The following is a 24,456-nucleotide window of genomic DNA, read 5'->3' as shown; positions in this document are numbered from 1 at the left end:
ATCTGATATTTTCACTTTATAAAACTTCAGACATGACAGTAATTTTAAATAACTTGTCCAAAATGAGTAGGTTAAAATTTGAACCATAAGTTAAAAATGTATGCCTCTGGATGACTTGGGTGATATTCCGTGAATAATACAGTAATGTGCTATTTTTAATATGACTGTCCAATGCTGTCACCATTTCAGCTTTTCACCATATATTTCACATGTTAAAACAATTAAAAATAACATTTTTGACAGTTTTTAAATTTATGGTAATTCAATGTTTACTCTACAACAATAAGCTTCTTCTTGCTTTACGGTTTATTCCTGTTGCCATTTCACAGTTTTTCACTGTAATTTTCACGGACATTTTTTACAGTGCAGATTTGTACCAAAACCGTAAATGTTTAAGAAATAAACAGTGAAGACTTCAGAATTCAGCTCCAAGCATGAAAGACTTAAATTCTGAATAGTTGTGAGAAATACTCTGACCACATAAGAAGAGAACTTGTGAGCTACTTCTGGCAGACAACTCAAGCTACATTCTACATATACATTAACATACCTCCTTCACATAACTATCACATACCTCTTTCTAAAATACATTGCTTGCATGATCCTGTAATTGGGGCGGGCTATTTAAGATGCAGTAATGTCCCAGCTCCCCCTCTGCCTGTTAACGCTCTTCCCCGACTCCACCCCAGCAAACCATCAGTGGGCTCCGATCAGGGAGAAAATGTGCATGTTTCATCATCACATCTCAAGCAAGCGATGATCAGAGTTCATCCGGCAAACTCAAAACTATGTGCTGCTGTCGCAAAAAAATATGCTTCTACTACATGTTGTCAAACTGAAATAAATTTGGGGGGGAAAACGACAAATAAAACCAGAGGAATTATAACAACTAAAAACTGGACCCTCGGGCCATTGTCTTCTTCTCTATATTTATATATAGAATTAATTATACATTTATTGTTATTTGCATTAATTATTAAGCTCCTACATTCATGAGCTTTTGACTAGAGCAGAAGTTAGCTTTGAGTTAGCTGAAGTTGCATGCATGGTGACATCCGCAAAATGTCTTGTAAATCACTCCAGAGGTGTTATCGGGTTACAAAAACAGCGTTTTCAGTTTTAAAAGTGTTTATTTCTTCCAAGCTTTTACATAATATATGACAGGGGTTATAGTTACACACAAATGAAATGGTTTGAAGCTAAATTGTGATGTCACCACGCTAACATCCGCAAAATGTCTTGTAAGTCACTTCAGAGGTGTTATTAAGTTCCAAAAACAGCATTTTCAGTTTTTGAAGTATTTATTTCTTACTAGCTTTTACATAATGTATGAGAAACATGTTATATAAGCACATAAATTAAACATTTTAGAGAGGCCTGCCACTGATGTCATGGTGCCACTCTACTCTGATTGGCTGTCACCCCTACCACTCAAAAAAAAAAAAAAAAAAAAAGCGTAACAGATGGAAACAAAATTTAACATTTTAACCTCTTATATAGCTCTAGGTTAGCTATCTTTGAACTTGTCCAAGGTCTGTGTCCGAAGAATGTTCCCTGTGAATTTGAAGATTGTGGCAGTAATAGGGCTGAAGACAGACAGACGAATGGACGGATATAATACCCAATGACCATATTTGATAGCCTCGGGTAATAAATTAAGAAATCACATTCGGATAGTTGCCATGAAGGGGGAAACTAGCTACAGGGATCAAAACTGTTATTTATTTATTTTAGTCCAGCCCATAAGATGTTTGTTTATGCTGTAAAGTTTGATTTTTGACCAGTTTGTACTGTAAAGTTGGACATTTTAACATGGACTTCTATAAGGAGTGACTTACCCTCACATCAAGCAGCCATTCAAAGAACTGCAAGAGTTAAGATTTCCATATTTGCTTAATTTTTCAGTCCAGGATGTTGGGGCTTTGTTAAATCCCTTGAATTAAAAAGCAAACACAACAACCACACTTTGATTGTGGTAGCATACAGAGGCAACAATATAAAAAATTGTTCCACTGTACAAATACGGATGTAACTGACTGTATATACATAATTAAATGAACTTGCCAGCTGCCTTTTTTATGTAAGCTATAAAATTCTTGCATTATGGTTTGAGAAATAGCATGCTGCATGATGTGTACTTTTCTTTATGACTACTGTCATTTGAGGGATGAACGTTTGCAATCATTGTGCTGCTTATGTAACACCTACACTTAAGTGTAAGTGACATACACTTTAGTTAAAGACAGTTTGATAGGTTTCTTCTTTTTTGTCTTTAGGCTTATATGTCACTGTGGCCACCCAGTTAACAACATAATCAGGTTACATGACTTTTAATATCATGATCCTTGTGATACTAAGCACTTTTTAAAAGCACACAATGTATCAGTAACCCTCCTCACCTCGAAATAATTACAGATTTTACATTTTGCATAGATTTTCTTAATCCAAATATGAAGAGAAGACCTTTAGAAATGAAAAACTGAATGTTGAGTGAAGACAGACGGGGAGAGAAGCTCTCAGACCAGAGCTGCATTTCTTTCATCCTCGTCTCTGTGCTGACCTTCCTGAGTGTATATAAGAGGGATTAGGCCCGTGAGCCTGCCTGGTGGTCTTCCCAGGCTATTTTTATGAAGATGCCCACTCCCTGATGATTTTGAAAAATGATATGTCCACATGCACCATGATTGAAATAAAATTAGTCAGCTGTCAGACAAAATTAAATTTAGTTATATAGCACCAAATCATAACTCAAAGTGCTATAAACAAGCAAAGTCTGACCTTACCCACAACCATGCGCAAGCACACTGGAGAAAGTATGAGATAAAAGGACCCAGTTCTTTAAGTGGAGCAATATATATATATGTGTGTGTGTGTGTGTGTGTGTGTGTGTGTGTGTGTGTGTGTGTGTGTGTGTGTGTGTGTGTGTGTGTGTGTGTGTGTGTGTGTGTCTACATCTATTCCGATAAGCAACTGGTTTATAGGTGTCTCCTGCAAAAGCCTGTACTCAAGGTTCTTGAAGTGGAGCACTATCTCCACCTGGTGGACACTTACCATGATTGCAGGGACAATGAAATTTCACAGAGAGCACTAGCATTTCATACCAATCAATCACAAATGTTTCGCTGATCAATATATATGGACTTCTTGGTTGTTGAGAAAAATTAAAAGGTGTTTTGTTTTTTTCTTAGATTTTTTTTTTTTTTTTTGGACTATATATGCCTTGACCTTGACCTTTGACAAAATTACTCTAAATGTAACCTAAAGATATGCTTTAAACATTCCATCTAGGCAAACTGATTGTTGAGATATACAACAAAAAAGTATTTTCCTGATTATGTTTTCCTTTATCTTTGACCGGTGAGCAAACTACTTCAAACTGTAATCACCTCTAGATAGCTGTCCAAGTAATACATTTACCAAGGTTGATCCATCTAGGTTTATGGTTGTTAAGATAAACCAGAAAAGATGTTTTCCATGACCTTAACCTAGAGTTCCCATGGGATAAAGAAGCTTTTCAACCTACCATCTGTGGTTCTCAAGACCAGGGACCTAAGTGGCTCTACTTTACTCTACTCTTCTATTCTACTCTTCTTTTGTTATATATTTAGATATACCTTAGTATACACTAGTAGAGTTCTACCTTAGAATTGGAATGTATTATAGAAGACATACCTTACTGAATTTTCATGCACATGCGTGTGTGTACATGTGTGAATGGTTGAATGTGAGGCATCATTGTAACCACTTTGAATGACTACAGTGGATGGACAAAAGCTACAAAAATGCAGTTTTTCTAATTACTGATTATTATTTGCAGAAGGTACAACAGATATTTGATAACAGATGCAGAAAACCTGGATTCTTATCAGGCCTGCCGTGATAGCAGACGAGGTCACTATCATCGAGCTGGCCGCTATCAATCTGTTATCTCTGCTCCTCTGGTTGTATTTTACTGTGGATGGACTATAGCGTCTCCTTTTTGAAGTACTGCCAAGGCCATCTCAATAGCTATCAAGATGCTCTGGCAGTATAGTTCAGTACCTGGCAACCATAAAGCTGTTGGCGCCAAGTACCTCCAATAATCCATCTGTAAGTGCTTGTATGGAGCACAGACAGACAAAGGACACAGACTTACCATGACATGTCACGCCATCCAAATGGGGAAGTATCACCAAACTATATATAGAAGAAAAGCGGTTATGTGTGTTCTTTTGAAATTGATGGGTGTCAGATACTTGATGAAACAACAGCTCACCCTGCAATAATCCATCTTCGCTAAATTACATTTGTAATCACGTCTGGCTATGATGGATACAGTCTGAAGGGTTTGCAATGTGTACAGCACCGAACTCCCTTAAAAGGTGCAGAATGGTGCTGTGGAGCGTGCCCATTCTTCCAAGGGATGACTACTAAAAAGGGGCCAGTATTTATAGACAAGCCCCCCTAGTGGATACCCCTAATCCCGCTTTACCCCTTCTCATCCCTGCCTTTATCCCTGTGCCTGGAAGTCACCCTGCAGCCGCCTGCACCACTTCATTCTTGTTGCATATCGACTGAGGTACAGACTTTTCTGTTCTTTTGCTTAATCTTGTTTTCTTTCAGACGCTTTGAAAAGAAGGACAAATTGTTTGGCCTCTCATTGTTGACAAGCGGGAGGAAAGATATCCTGGAGTATTCCAGGACGCTTTGTGTCTCTCCTGTTGTTCTTTATTGCCAATTTCCCTCCTCCTGCTCTTTTTGACCCACAGCTAAGAAAAGCAAGCAACAATGTCCACCAGCGAGCGTTTTGATTGCCATTACTGCAAAGATTCCCTGCTGGGGAAAAAGTATATAATGAAAGAGGACACGCAGTACTGCACTAAGTGCTACGAGAACCTGTTTGCTAACTGTTGTGAAGGCTGCTCTTTGCCAATTGGCTGTAACAACAAGGTAAGTCAGTGGCGCGACTCATTTAAGAAATGTGCTCGATGTCACTAAAGTGTAAAATAAGAAAGTGTGTATAATTACAATGTTTATGCTACTGGTTTTACTCCCCGCACATATCACAACATCCAAAAGGAGATACACTTATAGAGTATCTCCAACCTAGATCTTGAAAGACATTTTTTTGTAATATAACCACTTCTTACGTCTTCTTACATGTTTTATATAACTGAAGTAAAACAATGTATGACGTTATCTCAATTTTGCCAACCAGACGGGTTCAATACATATTTGAAATTGACAGGATCTGTCCTATAAAGATCGTCACTGGCACGAACAGTGTTTCAAGTGTGCCAAGTGCAACCGCTCCCTCGTGGAAAAGGCTTTTGCTGCCAAGGATGATCTGTTGCTCTGCACCGAGTGCCATGCCAATGATTACTCCTCCAAGTGCACCACCTGCAAGAAAACCATCATGCCAGGTACTGTTGGGATGCAAATATGTCAAGACGTTCCTTTTGTGTGATGAACTTGTGCAAAGCTGAACTCTTGTAATGCAAACAAACTTTAACAATGTATTTTATGAAGTTGCCTTTCTGATCAGTATTATTATCATTGGTACAGTTCTACTTTCAGTATTTCAGTAACAACTTTCATATTTTACAGTACTGCTATAGTCATTTTGAAATTTTTCATTTTTACCCGAGGCCATCAAATATGGCCATCAGGTATTGCGAAGGCTTTTTTGTCCATCCGTCCGTTCGTCTGTCTGTCTGTGCTCAGCAAAAATCCAGTCCTATATGACTGCCACACTCTTCAAATTCATAGGGAACATTCTTGGGAAACAGACCTTAGACAAATTCAAAGATGGCTAACCTTGATGTATGAGTATTTTAAGAAGTTAAAGTCACATTCTGTTTCAGTCTGATCTGTTTCATGCTTGAGTGATGCGGTTGACAGCCAATCAGAGTAGAGCTGCACCGTGATGTCAGTCACTGGTCTCTTCAAAACCACTTGAGATTATATACATGTTTCTCATATATTATGTAAAAGCTACTGAGAAATCAACACTTCTAACACTGAAAATGCTGTTTTTGGAACCCAATAACAACTGTGAACTTATTTACAAGACATTTTGCAGAGGTTAGCATGGTGACATCACTTCCTGGTGTAGCTACTTGCTAACAGCTTTGTTTCTGGTATATTATGTAAAAGCTAGTGAGAAATAAGCACTTCTAGATAGATAGATAGATAGATAGATAGATAGATAGATAGATAGATAGATAGATAGATAGATAGATAGATAGATAGATAGATAGATAGATAGATAGATAGATAGATAGATAGATAAGAACTTTATTAATCCCGAAGGAAATTGCATTTGGCCTGCTGCTCATAAAACATCAATCATACAACAAATAAATAACTAAAATAGATGACAAAAATACAATAACATTACATTAAAAACAGTCAGTTGTAAAACTGACAGACTATAAAATTATACAAACATAAAAAGACACAAGACTCTCTTGCTAGATCAGAGTGTTGTGCAATCTAATGGCACGAGGCACAAAGGACTTCCTCAGTCTGTCTGTGGTGCAGCGCTGGGACAGCAGTCTGCCGCTGAACACACTCCTCCTCTCTCTGAAGGCCTCGTATAGAGGGTGTGAGGCATTGTTCATAATTGCCTTGAACCGGGACAGAGTCCTCTGCTCAACCACATCTTCCACTGGAGCCAGCTTCAGTCCCACCACTGACCCAGCCTTTTTAAGGATCCTATTCAGGCGGGAGATGTTCTTCTTACTGGTGCTGCACCAACAGACCACAGCATAGAGGAGAGCACTCGCCACCACTGACTGATAAAACATGTACAGAAGTTTAGAGCAGATGTTAAATGTGCCCAGCATTCAGAGAAAGTACAGCCTAGACTGACTCTTCTTATAAAGAAGGTCTGTGTTGGCTGTCCAGTCCAGCTTCTTGTCCAACACTACTCCCAGGTACTTATAAGATGGTACCATCTCCACATCACTTCCCCCTATGCGTACCGGCTGAGGGATTGGAGACTTCTTTCTGAAGTCCAGAACCATTTCCTTAATTTTCTGAACATTCAGCTGGAGCTGATTCTTTTGGCACCAAGCCACAAAATTCTCCACCAACTGCCTATACTGTCTCTAAAACTGAAAATGCTGTTTTTGTAACCTGATAACATCTCTGGAGTCATTTACAAGGCATTTTGCAGATGTTAGCTTGTACAGTAACTTTCGCTAACACAAATCTAAATACCTATGGAGTTAAGTTTGTTAATTAATAACAAACATTAATAACTGCAAATGCACAGAGGGTGATCTACAAACATTCCTTGATTTGCACAACATGAATCAATTGTAAGACAATAGGATCTTAATAATTAAACAACTGCAAATTATAAAGAACACGATGCTCATACAGCCGAGGGTATTTCAGCATTGTGTGATATTTCCATTTTTACCCGAGGCCAAAATATGGCCATCAGGTATTGCGAAGACTTGGCGTCTATCCATCCATCTGTCTGTCCATCTGTCTGTGCTCAGCATAGGTCCAGTCCTATTGCTGCCAGGGTCTTCAAATTCACAGGGAACATTCTTGGGACACCGACCTTGCACATGTTCAAAGATGGCTAACCTTGGCCTTTTCTAAGGGGACAAAAGATCACATTCTTTCAATTAATCAATATCTTTATTGTCACTATAAAAACAAAGTTCATACAGTGAAATGCAGTTTAGGATCCTCCCTCTGTGGCAGCAAAGAAAGTAAACATATTAAAAATATAAATAAACAAGTACTTTTAAAAATATCTAATATAAAAAAAGTGCATTTGCATATACAGCAGAGCTGAAAAGTGGCTTGTGCAAATTTTACAGAAATAGGGAGGTGTCTGATGGTTTATAAGCTGGGAGGTTGGATGGTGGATGGCAATGATGATGGGGATGGTTGGGTGTCGCAGGGATTGGGGATGGGGTGATGGCTTTCACTGCCTGAGGGTAAAAGCGTTTTTTTCAGTCTGTTGGTGTGGCACTTCATAGACCGGTATCTTTTTCCTGAGGGGAGGGGGGAGAAAAAGAGGTGACCAGGGTGAGTGGGGTCCCCTGCGATGGAAGAGGCCTTCTGGAAACGGCTGATGTATGTCTCATTTAAGGGGGGTAGTGTGGTTCCGATGATCTTCTTGGCTGTTCTCACCACCCGCTGAAGGTTCTCCCTGTCCTCTGCATTGCAACTGTTAAACCACACTGGGCAACAGTACGTCAGAAGGCTCTCCATAGTGGCTCGGTAGAAATTGATCAGCAGCCATTGGGGAGGTGAGCCTGTTTCAGTTTCCTGTTGGGCCTTCTCCAACTGGCAGATGTTGACAGCCCAGTCAACATCTCCTACAACATCAGTTCTTCACACTCTTCCAAAGATTACATGCTGATACAACCAAGGGTACTTTAGTATTGCGTTCTACACTTTTATTTTATGAGTAGTAATGTTTTTACACTACATGGTGTAGAATGAAAAGGGTGGTGTGGAGGGGAATATGTTGGGATGTGAATATGTTGGGAGTTCGTGACTGAACAAGACAGCCTGATGTGATAAAAGAATGAATGATGCCAGTTAGTGACGTCAAGTGATGGGCAATCAGGAATGCTTCCTTGCACTTATCAACAGTTTGGTGTAGATGTACCTTGAGTCACTCAGAAGCAAGGCCCCATTTTCCTATAAAAATGAGGGTACGTTATCAATCTGTCTCGACTTTGTTTCTCTGAGATGTTCCTAACTCTTGGTTGGATAAACTGAGGGATCCGTTTTACTGCTCATCCTGTGTCTCCTGACCTATTCTTTAACCACAAAACTCGAGGGCCAGAAAAGAGGGAAATATGTTTGGATGTTCCTGAACTCAACTGACAGTCTGATATGACAATAGAATGAATGACACCAGTTACCACTCATCATATCAACTGGCAGTTTTGTGTGTCAAAGAGCAAAAACCACCCAGTCTTGGTCTTCATTTTATTTATCTGGGGCCTTCCTAACTCTTGGTTGAATTAAATTGAGGGCCCGTTTGACTGCTCCTTCTGTGTCTCACTACCTATCATTTAACCAGCACACCAAAATGACTTTAATAAGAAAGAAAATTATAGTGTGTAGCAGTGGTTCCCACCTACTCTACACATTTTCCATCTCTCCCTGCTCTGCCACAACCTGATTAGCTGATTCAAGTGTCTCTTAGTACTGTGACTGGCAGCATGGCAGCTCAGCAGTTAGTACTCTCCCTTCACAGCAAGAAGGTCTTAGGTTCAGTGCCACCCATACCCAGTTCCTTTCTGTGTGGAGTTTGCATGGTCTCTCCTTGTCTGTATGAGTATCGTCCAGGCACTTTGGTTTCCTCACACCATCAAACCATGTTTATTTAGGGTCTTCTCTTTTCATTGCCCCTGACCAAGGCAGCATCTCAACATCTGGAGTTGGTTCCTGGGCACCAGACTGTGGCTGCCCACTGCTCCAATTGGATTGTATCTAACTGTAATTATGATGGGACAAATGCAGAAGACAAATGTCATTGTATGTACGAACAATAAAGACCCTTCTTCAATTGGATAGAATAAACACAAGGATTATTTTTATCCCAATCATCTGTTGCTTTCTCTGCACTCATGTAGAGAAAAGCAGCAGTAAGATGCTTTTGTTGCTGCTTTTGTCGCTAAAACTATATCCATGAATATGGAGATTGCTTTGTCTTCACCTTGCTTATAGTTCAGTGTTATTTTCAGGCAGAATACATTTCTGTCACAAAGGTACCTGACTATAGTGATATTCTCTGTGCCAGGTGCCCGTAAAATGGAATATAAGGGGAACAGTTGGCATGAGACCTGCTTTCTGTGCCACCGCTGCCAACAGCCAATAGGAACCAAGTCCTTCATCCCCAAAGATGCCGGGTTCTACTGTGTAGCCTGCTTCGAGAAGCAGTTTGCCTACCAGTGCTCTGCTTGTAAGAAGGTATAAAGGTTTCCAGATGAATGTTTTATGTGACCATTGCAGTGAATCACCCACACACACCTCTGACTCATGTTACTCACACTGTGGCTGACGTCAACAATGTCATTGTGTTTCTGCTTTCTGTAAATTTGAAAGAATATCCCTGTGTTCTTAGCGTTTTCTCATTCTTCCACAAGGCCATTACAACAGGTGGGGTTACCTACCAAGACAAGCCGTGGCACCGTGAGTGTTTCCTGTGCATTGGCTGCAGAAAGCAGCTGTCAGGTCAGCGCTTCACCTCCAGGGAAAACTACCCCTACTGTCTCGAATGCTTCAGTAACCTCTATGCAAAAAAGTGCGTGGGCTGTACCAAGCCCATCACCAGTGAGTCACCGGGTTTTCAATCATTTTGACACAATTCAAATGCAGCAAACTTTAGATTACACAGGTGAAGTTCTCAAATTTAAGTACCCGTTGTGTGATCGTGTGTGTGTGCACAGGTCTGGCTGGGGCAAAGTACATCTCTTTTGAAGAACGTCAGTGGCACAGCGAGTGTTTCACCTGCATGCAGTGCGCCGTGTCACTGGTGGGACGCGGCTTCCTCACCCAACGCGACAACATCTTGTGCACCGACTGTGGCAGGGAAAAGTGACCTCTGGGTCAAGAGCCACAGCCTTCACACAGAGCTCATATTCTGACACAGATGCTGAGCGCTCACTAATTAAATGTCACACAAGGGTTTTGTTGTTAATAGTCCGCTTACACTGTCCACATGCATTTACACACAAAATGTAACGTTTCTACATACCTTTAAAAGAAATATGCCTTAAACACCACTGATTGCTTATATGATTTATGCATTTGGGAAAATTCACATTTTCCAAATATTAAAATATTTCCTTTGCATGTTTAATGCATATCATAGCACTTTGTCAAATTATAGATTATCGCTTACAGTTCAAATCAAGCAGATTATGCAAATAATACTATTTAATTTACAGTTTTTATTATTCACACATTAACCCTCTGGTGTCCACAGACTCCCCGGTGAGTCCAGGTCATTTTATTATATTTTCAGCAATCCCCCTTTTACCCTATGGAGTCCATGGTATAATTGGGTGTTTTTGACTACTTTTGGTTTTACCTTCATAATTTGCCATAAAAAAAACTGTTTACTTTTGCCTTGTTTGGTGTCAGTTTTTTTCAGCACAATGTCACTTGTGTGACTTCACAGTTTTTCTTACATTGTGACATACTACATTAATACCATGAACCTAAATTCACACAAAAATATAAAATCTGACTAAGAAAAAAGTTGTTTTTTACTGTGAAAACCACAAACATGTTTAACATACCATTTTTATAACTTGAATGCAAATATAAATTGTAAATTTCCAAAACATATATACAAATGTAGCAAAGTTATATACAACTATTTACATTAAAATGCAGGAAATGCTTCAGGTATTTTTTGTACAACTATTTACAATTTTTAATTTAATCAGATTAGTCCCATTGACATCGAGATTTCTTTTGCAAGGGAGACCTTGGCAATTATAAAGTTAACAATTCACCTAACCTGCATGTCTTTAAATGTGGGAGGAAACTGGAGCACCTGGAGGGAAGCTCGGGCTGCATTGATTGTCTGTTGAAATCAGCTGGTTTTATTTTGTCTCTAGTTTAGTTTGCTTGGCTGGAAGCAGAAAAGAGGAAATAGTCTTGGCCTGTCTCAGGATAGGGCACACAGGACTTAATAACGCTCTTCTTTTTTTTTTTTTTTCTAAGGGTACATAAACATCTAACAGTCTGCCCTAGCTGTGATCAAATGGAAACTACCAGTATTCATCATGCTCTTATAGAGTGTGAGGCTTATACTGAGCAACAGAGGAGACTGTGTACAATACTGTGAAGAGAGAATAAGACCATGACCCCTGCAAATCTGCTGCAAAACCCATCAAACATCGTGCAAAAACAAATAGCTAAAGGACACTGGATTGCTTCAGCGCATCTAAACAAATGACTATGGCTGCCAGAAGCTAAACTTTTGCTAAATCTCAGCGATCACTCAGGAGGTGGAGGTAAATGCACCTCAAGATGGTGCTGTCTGCCACTGAATAGGACAGAAGAACAAGAAGAACTACTCTGTAGTTTGCTTCTAACAGCCAGCTGCCTCTCACTGCCTGGAATGATGAAATTTATACACCAAGCTGACCTGAAATGAACCATTGTACATTAAATTGACTTTATTGACAACCTTTTGTAGGGGACAAACCATAACAGAGAAAGGGAAAATGCACTGCCACCTGCTGGTGGCAAAGAGTAATGATAATGCAAGGTTTTTGATTGCTTCCATGGTCAGACTCGTCAATAAAGTCGATTTAATGTACAATGGTTCATTTCAGGTCATCTTTGTGTATAAATCTCATCGTTCCAGGCAGTGATAGATATCACCTGGCTGTTAGAAGCAAAATAAAGACAAAAACAAAACCTGCTGATTTCAATAGACAATCAATGCAGTCCAAGCTTGGAAGTACGATTTCACCTTTGGATTTGCCACTTCGCCAGAAGTGACATGTCTCTGCCCCAACAAATATCTCTTCCCGGTACGGCGCCACTGAGTTCCAGCTTACTTTCACCCTTGGTAGCAGCTCCTTTCCATTTAAAGGCACAAGCATGGAAACAGATTGAATCTGTGACACCTAAAAACTGTTTTTTGGGGGTAAAGTACCTCACTATCTGTGTAGTATTTCTTTAGGCTCCAGTTTTAATACCTATTTTAAGACATCTGTTGAGCTACAGCAGTTTGCTGAAAAGGTGTATAATATGGCCCTTTTAAAAGAACTTCAAAGAGCAGTTGATACAAAGTTCACTGTGGCAGATCCTGCTGTGATAAGTGCAGAGCTTTTTATAACAATGTTTTCCCGTATTGGTTACACTTTAGACAATAGTGCCTGTAAAAATAAATCTCTGTTGTATTTTCCTTTCTCGCTTGACCTTGTCACACCCCCACTCATTCACGCTGGGAACAAAAATGAGAAGAATCATTCACAGTTTGCTGAACAGATGACTTGTACATTATCAGTGGACCAAAGGTGCCACTTTACTTCTTGCAGAAGCCATGAGTACCCTTCACTGTGGCTGGGGACAGCTAAAAATGTCTGTCCGCAATTGTTTTACTAAACACAAAACAGGTTTTCTTGATGAGGCTGCTGGATGGGTTGTGCAAGTGTTCTCACGTGCCAGGATGAGCTTAAAAATGCTGATGCGGATTTCCTGTGAAGAAGCAGTCATGAGGATGTAGAACTAACTCACTTTTCACATGTAGTAGTTGTGCAGGGGTCAAAGCGGACAAGTGGAGAGCACAGGTTGGAGTGCCTTCTTTAGTATATTTTTGAACAAATGCTCGGTTTTAGACATAAATTCTACCTGGAAGTTGTGTTACTGGTGAGTACTGGAGAAAGACTTGATTTGGGATTCTCTTTTTTTATTTATTTATTTTTTTTGTATCAACGCAATGGCCTACACCGCATTCACACAAGCACACCTATATGGAAAGCAAGTATCTGCAAAAGAGAAGGACAAATCCAGCATTCAGTGCATTGAACGCTATGATCGGAATTTGTATTTTGGGACCAAAGATGCAACGATCAAACACCTCCCTTTGTTGTCTCACATCACTTCCACGTTAAATCTGTAGAGCCTGAGGATATTTGTTGTGACAATCTGTCCGTGCCCTGTCCTCACTCCTCAGGCATGTTTGTGACGAAGGCAGGCATATGTCAGCGCCCTCCCCTGCAGTGGCCTCGGGAGGTGCTGGCAGCAGCAGTGTGTTTTCCTTACATCGTAACTCTGCACCCTCAAGTGCTGTCTGTGTACAACATGTTGGATCAGCAGTGCAAACAGACTGTGAGCCTCAGCAGAGCAAAAGGTCTGCTGTCCACTTCAGGTAAACCGGGCAACACTGACCCACTGACACAATCTGATTGGTCTCAGTCATTCTCAGGGGTTCAGCACACTGAGTGATTCGGATGCACAAATCTCCCCTCAGATGGCGTGTTAGTGTTCACGGACAGCGCCATTTTTAGCCTGTGTCTCATGCAGCTGGAAGAGCAGATTCATGCACTTGTAGGCCAGAAGAGGGTTGAGGAAGCTTTACTGCTGCTGGATGGACTTCAAAACCACATTCCACGTGACTCATGCAAGGTGAAAAAGCAGTTTACTGATGCACAGCAAGGAGGAGCAAATCTATGCACAACTGCAAATGCTGATATCTCATAGAAACTATTTGGTTTTTAGTTGAGTGGATGGGTTGGAGGGTGAGCATGTTCATTCATACTGGTGTAGCAGACTGAACGGTCCGCTCCGCTCCTAAAAATTGGTCCGCCTTTTGCATCTGCGCATGCATCATTTCAGACCACAGGAGCACACAGCGCCACCGTTCAGCATAAGCAGACTACGCAGCCTGCGTGGGGCACCAACTATGTTGCACTAGTTTGCAGGGCCTCCAATTGACTGAAAAATGTGTTGAAATTATTACATTTCAAAATCAATATGAATTATTTATGAATAGGCCCATCGTTTTTGTCTTTAAACATTGTGTAGGCCCCTACCCCATTACTTAATTGGGGCAAATTAACAGTTTTTTTTTTTGCCTAATATAAAGCCCCCATCCACCCCCGCCCCGATTCCCTGAAATGGTACAGCCCTGTTTGCGTCTTTCTCTGTTCGCTGTGCCGCCTAACCAGGGTTGCCAGATGTGACGATTTCCAGTCCAATAAATGAGAGAGTAGAGTGCACTGTAGAGTGCTCCATTCCCTCTTAGGGTAAGGAAAGGGTGACACCTGCTGGTAAACTTTAGCATTTGTTGTGGTTGTGTATGGTTTCACAATGCCACCACTGTTTTGCTTGATGTGTAGTATTGAGCATTTTAATATTTAGGTAATTTTCTATGTGTCCATAATTTAATATAATATAATGGTTTCATGTAGTTTTCCTATCATTATGGAATACACCGGATACTAGATAACATAATATAATGAAGTGTTTTACAGTTAAAGAGAAAACCTAAACTGATGCATATTTTATGCACTTGTTATCCTATTATGAACAATGGTACAACATGGTATTTTGGTAAAAAAAATTGTCAAAAAATCTTAATGTTTTGGTATTTTTGTTTAGCATTACTAATGATATATATATATATTTTTTTATTTAAAACATTAAATAGTAACGGTTTGAGTAGAACTTGTGTGTGTGGGGGGGGGCTCCCTGACCAGTTATGCTTAGGGCCTCCAAAACCTTAGCAGTGGCACTGGGAGCACGTCTGAGATGGAGTCTCTTCACCCAAAGCAATTAATGGATGGATTAACCATCAGATGATAAAGGTAAAACCTCTTAAATCACTCTAAAGTCAGTTTTAAGCAGAAACAAGGTGAAATTCCTTGACGCTTTGAAATGTCCGATGCGCAGTGAATGCATCAGCTAGTAGCTCGTTTATCCATGGCGCTCTGATGGCTTCTGCCGCCTTTTATGATGAAATAACTCTGAATTTTTGTGGAAATGATTGTTGTAAAGCTTCAGAGATCGGTTGCTGAGATAGATGATGACTGGTGTGCAATTTGAAGCAGAAACAAGGTGTTAATCCGTGACCCGCGTCATCAGAGGGACTGATTTTTAGGGGGGCCGTTCGGGCTGCGACACCGGTAACATTTCCTTATTTAGCCAAGCATATAAAACATATATAAGTAATAAGAGTACAGCATCATTATCCATCCATTTTCTATACCCGCTTACTCCAATCAAGGGTGACAGGGAGCAGCAGTCATTGGGCGTGAGGTGGTTGCCAGTCTATCACAACGCCACATATTGACAATAAACACATTCACACTCGCACACACACCTACAGACAATTTAAAGTTTCCAGTTCATCTAATCTGCGTCAGGAAGCTGGAGCATCCGAAGGGAACACACGCAGAAAGGGCAGGAAACAATCCTACAGGCATCTTGCTGTGAGGCATCTAGCACCACTTAGCATAACCACTAAGCATCATGCCGCCGATAGCGGCCACTGTGCTGCCATTATTCATTAGTATGTCAAAAAGAATGCAAACCTCCACCAACACTAGTTTCCAATTCCAAAAACTTTTACCTTGGAAAAAAAGGCCTGTCAGAAGTGACTTTTCCTAAGCTAAATTAGATGTGATCAAATGTCAGGAGTATGTATTTAGTTCATGCATTTGAATCAAAGTTTTTTATGGTGGTGTCAGGTTTTTTCAACTCTTTCAGTTTCTAAATTCTTTTTCAGACAATTTTCACAGAACATTGGTTATCTCTGCTGTGCACAATTTGTCATTGCTTTTTGGCACTTGGTTTCTGACTGATAACTAGAAGACAGACAAAAACATAAAATTGGAATGTCCATTCAATTTTGGTGGTGTAGGTAAATCCATAACAGAAAAATGAGAGTGACTGAGGTACTTTTGATTGAGATATAATGCAAAATGTACACCAATTGGGCTTTTCAATATTAAATTCAAATGTCCACAAAATCCACAATCCGCATCAGATCCAGATCCGGATTTAAATCTTTAAATTCAATCTGCTTTTTTTTTTTTAACTGCTAGTGTCTTTCTTGTTTGCAAGTTATTACACATGCTTAAGATCATAATTCCAATCTAAAACTGTTCATAAAACAAGAAACTATGAGATATTAAACCAATACATCAGGGTGGTTCCGCTGGGAATTTTTTTTATTACGCTAAAATCAACTCCCCCCCCCCATGACCCTTAATTGGAGTAAGTGGCTATAGAAAATGGATAGATGGATAAAATCAAGTGAAAGAATGATGAAAGAAAACACATACAACAGGACATCACTGAGCACCTTTAGGCTGTAAACTGCGTGGCAAAATATGTTGCCCAGTTTGTGGGTAAATATGGGGTACAATATACAACGGAATGGGAAAATAAAACTGGAACTAAAGAAAGGATAGGAGGCATTTCCAAGGATGACACCAAAACTTTTCTTCACTACTGCAAATTAGTGATGGCAAAGTTGAAATACTGTTTCTGAACACTTCAGAACTTTTGCAGTGCTTCATTACATCACCAAACATTCAGATTTTTCTTCCTCTAATATTGAAACATGACAAAACAAGTGAATACACTAGGATCACAATGTTTTGATAAGCAATACTTAAGTAACAATGAAGAAAGGAGTAAAAGTTACATTATTCACAGGTTCCTTCTTCTATCTTCTTGTGTCAGGATGCAGAAGCAGAGAGAATGTTACTGTGAGCTGCTGTTGTAGGTGTGCTCCAGCTGGATGACTACAACTGAGGGCAACAGATGTTGTCTAAGGTTTAGTGTAATCTGTGCCATATCTAATGTTACAGGTCATAGGATGTTAGAATGAGGACACCCGCGCATTTCTTATAAATTTACCACAAAAATATTTGTTTGGTGCTGTTTCAGTGCAACCCTGCAAATGTACTTTTAGTCTTTGATTGTTCTGTTTCAACAATTACAGTTCACATACACTGAGCAAAACATCTAAATACTAGTAACACGGAAACACTAGTGACAAGCCCTACTTCTGCCATTTGGGCACCACAATTTGAACTGCATTGAAATCAGAGTGAGTTTGTTTTTTATAACAGCTGTGGATTTTTAGATGCCCTATCAGCATTCAAACAGCAAAATGCTTCATTTTCTGATGGAGTTGAAAAATTTGATCATCTATATATTAAAAGCCAAGTGGCATCTGTGTATGTGCGTGCATGTCGACATTGACGTCTGGATCCTAAAATAACTGTTATGTGCAGACGCAGGTTGAGGAGCGGACCAACGTCTGACTGAACCCAGCGCTAAATAACCAGAAAGCGGTTCCAAAAACAAAACAGTTTTATTTCCCCTCCAGTGCAATAATTAGTGTACAACATAAATATTTGGTTTGTCTGGCGGAGTGAAGGACAGCGCGCTCTCCAGCGCCCAAAAGGATTGAAGCCTCGGCGCTTCTGGACACCCCCCAGGTGGACACGACAAACTGACTCTGTGAAGGATGGAAAAGGTGAGGTAAGTCAACAGAGCTACAACAAATATCCTTCAGAGGCACACACTATCAGCAACACATTCAGGTCTGAATTTAAGCTTTATGTAAATGAGCAGCTTCTCACAACAGGTGGAGGATCATCATTCCGTACGCCACGGCAGTGAGAAGCAAACTGCACAATTCTCATCAATGTTCAAATATACTGCGTAACAAAATGCCACATTACTATTAACAATCATTCAGACAATAATCACCTCTGATGTGTGCTGACAGCATGTGTCCCTCACCCGTCCTCCATCACAGGCACGATGTGTCAAACCCTGGCGCGGTCCTCAGCGTCTCACAAACGAACGTCACAAGGTCGAGTTCCCGGCAATTCTGCTTGAACCACTCATGGCTTAAATGCAGAACGCCATCTCATTATCTGCTTCAGCTGAAAGTCTTTAAGTTTGCACGTGAACATCCTCCACAGGTGCAGCTAATAATGCTGATGAGGGTGAAGGACTCTTCTGCCAGCACCTTCTCCACAGACAAAAACCAGTTTGCATACCACCTGGAGAGCAAAGAAAAGAAAACAACAAAAACATCCAGCCAAACCCCCCAACACACAACAATAACCCAATATCAGTATAATTTTGTCCAATATTCATATAAAGGATTCACAAATTTACAGCAGTAATATACTGAAAATTCACCTCTTCTGGAAAAAATTAAGAATTCTGAACATAGGTCAAAGTTCCAGTGACAAGACACCGTGACACAGAACCTCAGTTTTCCTGCATGTCGAATGAGCATCAAACTCCACTGCTATACTACATACAATGCATCCAGAAAGTATTCACAGCACTTCACTTTTTCCACATTTTGTTATGTTACAGCCTTATTCCAGAATGGAGTAAATTAATTTTTACCTCACCAAATTCTACTCACAACACCCCATAATGATTACATGAAAAAAAGGTTTTTGAAATTTTTGCAAATTCATAAAAAAAAATAAAAAAAATCGCATATACATAAGTATTCACACCCTTCGCTCAATACTTTGTTGATACACTTTTGGCACCAATTACAGCCTCAAGTCTTCTTGAATATGATGCCACAAGCTTGGCACACCTATCTTTGGGCAGTTTTGTCCATTCCTCTTTGCAGCACCTCTCAAGCTCCATCAGGTTGGATGGGGAGCAGCAGTGCACAGCCATTTTCAGATCTCTCCAGAGATATTCAATCAGATTCAGGTCTGGGCTCTGGCTGGGCCATTCAAGGACATTCACAAAGTTGTCATGAAGCTACTCCTTTGATATCTTGGCTGTGTGCTTAGAGTCATTGTCCTGCTGAAAGATGAACCGTCACCCCTGTCTGAGGTCAAGAGTGCTCTGAAGCAGATTTTCATCCAGGATGTCTCTGTACATTGCTGCATTCATCTTTCCCTCAATCCTGACTAGTCTCCCAGTTCCTGCCGCTGAAAGACATCTCCACAGCATGATGCTGCTTCTGCCATGCTTCACTGTAGCGATGGTGCCTGGTTTCCTACAAACATGACACCTGGCCTTCACAGCAAAGAGTTCAATCTTTCTCTCAACAGACAAGAGAATTTTGTTTCTCATGGTTTGAGAGTCCTTCAGGTACCTTTTGGCAAACTCCAGGCAGCCTGCCATGTGGCTTTTCTAAGGAGCGGCTTCCGTCTGGCCACTCTACCATGCAGGCCTGATTGGTGGATTGCTGCAGAGATGGTTGTCCTTCTGGAAGGTTCTCCTCTCTCCACAGAGGAATGCTGGAGCTCTGACAGAGTGACCATCAAGTTCTTGGTCACCTCCCTGACTAAGGCCCTTCTCGCCCAGTGGCTCAGTTTAGATGGGTTGCCAGCTATAGGAAGAGTCCTGGTGGATCCAAGTCTCTTCCACTTATAGATTATGGAGGCCACTGTGCTCACTGGGACCTTCAAATCAACATAAATGTTTATGTGACCTTCCCCAGATTTGTTCCTCGACACAATCCTGTCTCGCAGGTCTACAAACAATTCCTTTGACTTCATGCTTGGTTTGTGCTCTGACATAAACTGTCAACTGTGGGACCTTATATGTAGACAGATGTGTGCCTTTCCAAATCACATCCAATCAATTGAATTTACCCCAGGTGGACTCTCATTAAGCTGTAGAAACATCTGGCAAAGCCTGTGAATACTTATGATTTCTTAGTTTGTTTATTTTTAGTACATTTGTAAAAATCTCAAAAAAAAAATTTTCACATTGTCATTATGGGGTATTATGTGTCAAATTTTAAGGAAAAATATTTCATCCATTTTGGAATAAGGCTGTAACATAACACAATGTGGAAAAAGTGAAGCAATGTGAATCATTTCTGGATGTATTGTATGCCAGTGTTACCAACAAAAAGCTGAGTAAACGCAATAGATCTTCAACTATCATTGAAAGTTTAAAATAAATTACCAATAATAATAATAATAATAATAATAATACAAGAAACAGAAAGACATTGATGGCTAATAAACAGTCCACCAGAGATCCCAGAAAGCACTCCAGCTTATCACACTTGTAAGCAGCACGTCACTGTGCAGTGTTGGACAGTCTGCTGTGATTTTTGTGCATTCTGCAACCCTGTCATGTGTCCCATGTTTTAAAATAGTATTTTCTCCAAACAGGAGCTGCAAAAGTCTGTCACATGTCTGGCTGGATTTGTGCATTTCTACAGGGAGGCTTTTTCAGAAGCTATGGGTTTATTCATGTAAGTTCAAAACCTCCTTCCAGGCCTGAATCTTATCTCACTTCTAAATGTAAAAGCAATGCTTGTTGCCCACTTGACCAGTAAAGGTGAGCTGGACCCCAGAGAAATCATCAGCCTTTACCCAAACATGGAATCTTGTCTCTGCGAGCCCTTTCAATCCCGGTTTGATGAGGTGAGCAGGGACAGAGATCTCCACATGCTCTCACAAGAGGACAGAAACACATTTCATCATTACCTGGATTTCCTTGGAGATTTTCTCTCAGCAGTTCGAGGACTGGAGCACAGTCAGATGTGCATGAAGGAGGTGGACAGCGCCCTCCTGAGGCTGTACACAGTAACAGGCGATACTGGCGAACTGCAACGGCTTGTGACTGGTCCCAACATGTGCTGTTTGGAACACTGTGTTCCTGTTTTGGAGCAACATAACAGGTGATAACAAATGAACATGTGTTGTATTCATAATTGTCAACATCATGCATAAATGAAATTTGTTGCATAACAAGCTGCCTGCCAATGGATTTCACTGAATGAAAAATGAATCCGTTTGTGGCATTACACATAAACTAACTGTAATATTTTTCCTTTCAGATTTTTTGCATTAGGTTCACTATATCAAAGCCACGGAAATGATTGTGATGCTATAAAGGTATTGATTCCCACTACTCACGGGCGGCTTTAGAGTGTTTGGGGGGAGGGGGGCATGGTTACATGTTATAGGTTATGTGTTTTGCAAGCAACTTTCAACTCTATGCATGGTGTGAATTCACCCCTACAGGACACAAATAGTAGAACTATAAATACAAATTATAATTTCTTTTGGCTACTCTTGCTTTTGGAGTGGACACCGCAACAGATCCCGCAAAATATCATCAGCAACTGGCCTTGCTGACGCAACTCCAGATGTACTTGGAGAATCACGAGGTGTCGTGAACCATGATCCTTCTGTTTGGGAGGCGGACACACTAAATACTTGCACTGCCATGCTTCCCAGAACTGTCAGTTTAGAACTATTAATACCAACTGCTGTTTAAAAATGAGGGAGAAATTCAAATTTGTAATACCAACAAGCAGAACAATAAAAAAAAAAACCCCGCAGCTGACAACAAACGATGGCATGCTACGTACTTCTCTCTTTCACAATGTTTGACATTTTCACCACATTGTAGTTCCTAATTGTGGTTGTTTGATAAGGACACAACACATTTTAGTCATTTTAGCATGATAAAGCAAATGCAGTGAAAAAGAAAATAAATTCAGCTTGTATTACACAAGTGGAGCCAACTTGGAAGCTTCAATACCAATCAGTCAACAAGGCTAAAATCATGGGGTGAAGAATTGCACATGCATATCAAGACACATATGGTGGGGTTATGGTTGGACTATTAAAATTATTTGTGGGGTGGCTACAGCTTTATGAAGCCCCACCCGAGAGCCGCCAATGCCAAAGCTTCACATATGCAGAATACTGATTGCACGCAGAAACCCAGAGCATTTTAACCCAGTATATTGTTTCAGACTTGGATGACGACTGCAGATGGAAACCACAGACACGTCCTGCACAGATGCATACGGACACATTGTGTGGACTCTCACTCAGTTGCGGGACAGCAGTGTAGTGTGGACATTTGCAGACTGGACCCTCCAAAGAAATCAAGAGGTGCGTGTTCATGATTGCTACCCAACTGCAGAGGGCAGAGCTGCATAATGCATCTTTGCCACTGAATATTTTTGCCTCCCACTGTGACCCTTTTAACCTTCAGTGTATCTTTATTATTAACTGTGAAACTTTCTTGTAACTTTAAAAGAGAGGTGTTCAGATTTTCACCAAGCGATCCCCAGACAACCAGCTGGTGTCACAAGACGTCCTTGATCTCTTAGAGAAGTACCCGGTGGCTTTGTGTTTATATGTGGAGTTCTTAGTTAACGACCTAGACAGTGAGGTGACTAAACAAGTTAATGAATCTAATATCATGCAAATGATGTAAAATCCACCGACATATGATTGGTGTAATCTGCCCACAGGAACAAAGTCATCATAGTTGTCTGGCTCTGGCATATGTTGCTCAAGCACTGCAAGCGAGAGAGGAAGCAGGTTTGACGGCAACCAGACAGAAATTACAGCGACTGCTGTGGGGCTCAGTCTTTTATGACATCACCACTGTATACGGTGTGATTACTTTATCAAAACAACGTATCGGTGTTCAATCAAAGGTTTATGAATTAGTCCATTTTTTTGTTATCACAGAGATAGTGAAGACAACACCCTTCCACACAGAAGCAGCCATCCTTCTTGGTAGGTCAGGGAACCACTTCCCGGCTCTGCAGGTGCTTGTGCATCAGGTGCGAGACCCCCAGGCTGCAGAGGCCTACTGCTACAGGGTTGCCGAGGATCAGGACGTGCACTTCAAGGAGTCCTTGCTGCTTAGTTTGCTTGGCATTTACCTGAGCTTATTCGATACGAGCACCGCTGCAATACATCTGCTCAACAACAACCCTCAGGTGTTTCCAGCACAGGCAGTGTTGCAGCTCCTGCCCGGATCCTGGTCTATTCAGCTGCTCTCGCAGTTCCTACATGGATCCCTCAGGGCGACTCTGCACCAGAGACGGATGGTGAAACTGCAAAAGGCTCTGGTGCAGGTGGAGCTCCTGAGGCACAAAGTGATGTGGGTGAGTTTTTCCACAGTTTTCCTCATTTGTGGTGTTAAGATCTGCTCCTTAAACCTCATTTTCTGCTCCGCAGATGCAGCAGGCCTCCAATACGAAGTTCAGAATGGACACGGGTCAGGTGTGTACGGTTTGCCAGAGAGAGCTTACAGAGGTGGTGTTTGCCCGCAGCCTGCAGGGCGAGATGATGCACGTGAACTGCTCCGGATGTTCACCATCACAGACACACCAATAGAGTTTTGGCTGTTTATACAAAAATGTGTGCACAAGCGCCTCCACGCCCTCGAGAATCACATTCATTTCCAGCTGGATTAGTGTGTGCCTCTTGCCTGATCATTTTGCAAGATTAGACTGTGTCATCCAGGTGCACTCACTTACAAGGAGTCAGTTCATGGACCTTGGACCAGACATGTTCCCTAATTAGGAAAAAGAAAATATATTGTGCAAATAACCAGTTTTGAAATGCGAAAGAGCAAATGGTGCAGTTTTTGGGAACGGCGTGTCTGGGCCATTTCTTACAGAATCTGTAGACAGAAAGAGCTGCAAACTGACTTGTGGAGGACTCTGAGGGGTTATGTATTCAGTGATCAGTCAGTGGAAAACATGGAAACCACCTGTGGTCAACCTGCAGACTAAAGGGAATGTGAGCGTCCGCCGCCACTGTATATATGCATCCTCACCATCATGGTTTCCACTGACTGTAAACTTGTCTGCAGAGCTGGAAATAGCAGGTCAACAGCTGGATGAACACGAGACACAGCGGATGCATTAATATACATTTGTGATTAAAAATAAATCACAATTACAGGTTTAAAAATAAAAAGTAAACACTGTGGGGAAGTGCAGCGTTTGCGACATTTCTGTTAGAAACCAGTTTTACAATAGAGCCAAATGACATGTCTGCGTAAGGAACATGAAGTCAGAGAACAGTTTTACCAAATGCATGCCTGGGTCATCACCCAACATCACAGTGTGTATTCCAAATGACACACAAACTCCTTTAGAGCCGCATATGGAGCACTGAACCCAATGAGGACGCATCACTGAGTGAGGATATTGGCAGCAATGGGGCTTAATGGGGCTGTACA

General features: G+C 40.9%; 2 protein-coding genes across 5 annotated transcripts in view; both read left to right on the top strand.

The window, feature by feature from the left end:
• The window catches only part of fhl5 (four and a half LIM domains 5), a 29,731-nt gene extending 18,608 nt beyond the window's left edge, over nt 1-11,123 (top strand). For 3 of the 4 annotated variants that reach the window (XM_034195468.1, XM_034195469.1, XM_034195467.1), the window contains exons 2-6: nt 4,749-4,929; nt 5,228-5,402; nt 9,764-9,933; nt 10,110-10,296; nt 10,413-11,123. In XM_034195468.1, the coding sequence (XP_034051359.1) occupies nt 4,768-4,929; nt 5,228-5,402; nt 9,764-9,933; nt 10,110-10,296; nt 10,413-10,564 (846 nt within the window). In that variant the 5' untranslated portion in view covers nt 4,749-4,767 and the 3' untranslated portion in view covers nt 10,565-11,123. Of the gene's footprint in view, nt 1-3,965; nt 4,559-4,748; nt 4,930-5,227; nt 5,403-9,763; nt 9,934-10,109; nt 10,297-10,412 lie in introns of those variants that run through there. The other variant, XM_034195465.1, reaches the window with a different exon arrangement.
• A 2,095-nt stretch (nt 11,124-13,218) lies between these two features.
• Nucleotides 13,219-24,213, top strand: LOC117531906 (transforming growth factor-beta receptor-associated protein 1-like). The gene is given in 13 exon segments (XM_034195096.1): nt 13,219-13,375; nt 13,412-13,571; nt 13,664-13,858; nt 13,961-14,115; nt 20,622-20,704; nt 20,786-21,133; nt 21,293-21,350; nt 22,220-22,248; nt 22,250-22,363; nt 22,512-22,644; nt 22,727-22,871; nt 22,950-23,371; nt 23,445-24,213. Coding segments are annotated over 12 exon segments (1,986 nt in total). The 5' UTR covers nt 13,219-13,375; nt 13,412-13,426; the 3' UTR covers nt 23,604-24,213.
• Nucleotides 24,214-24,456: the final 243 nt, after the last annotated feature.

This window comes from Thalassophryne amazonica, chromosome 19 (assembly GCF_902500255.1).
Source record: "Thalassophryne amazonica chromosome 19, fThaAma1.1, whole genome shotgun sequence".
Lineage (NCBI taxonomy): Eukaryota > Metazoa > Chordata > Actinopteri > Batrachoidiformes > Batrachoididae > Thalassophryne > Thalassophryne amazonica.
Note: the sequence above shows the minus strand (reverse complement) of the source record. Positions and strands in the feature narration are given on the sequence as shown.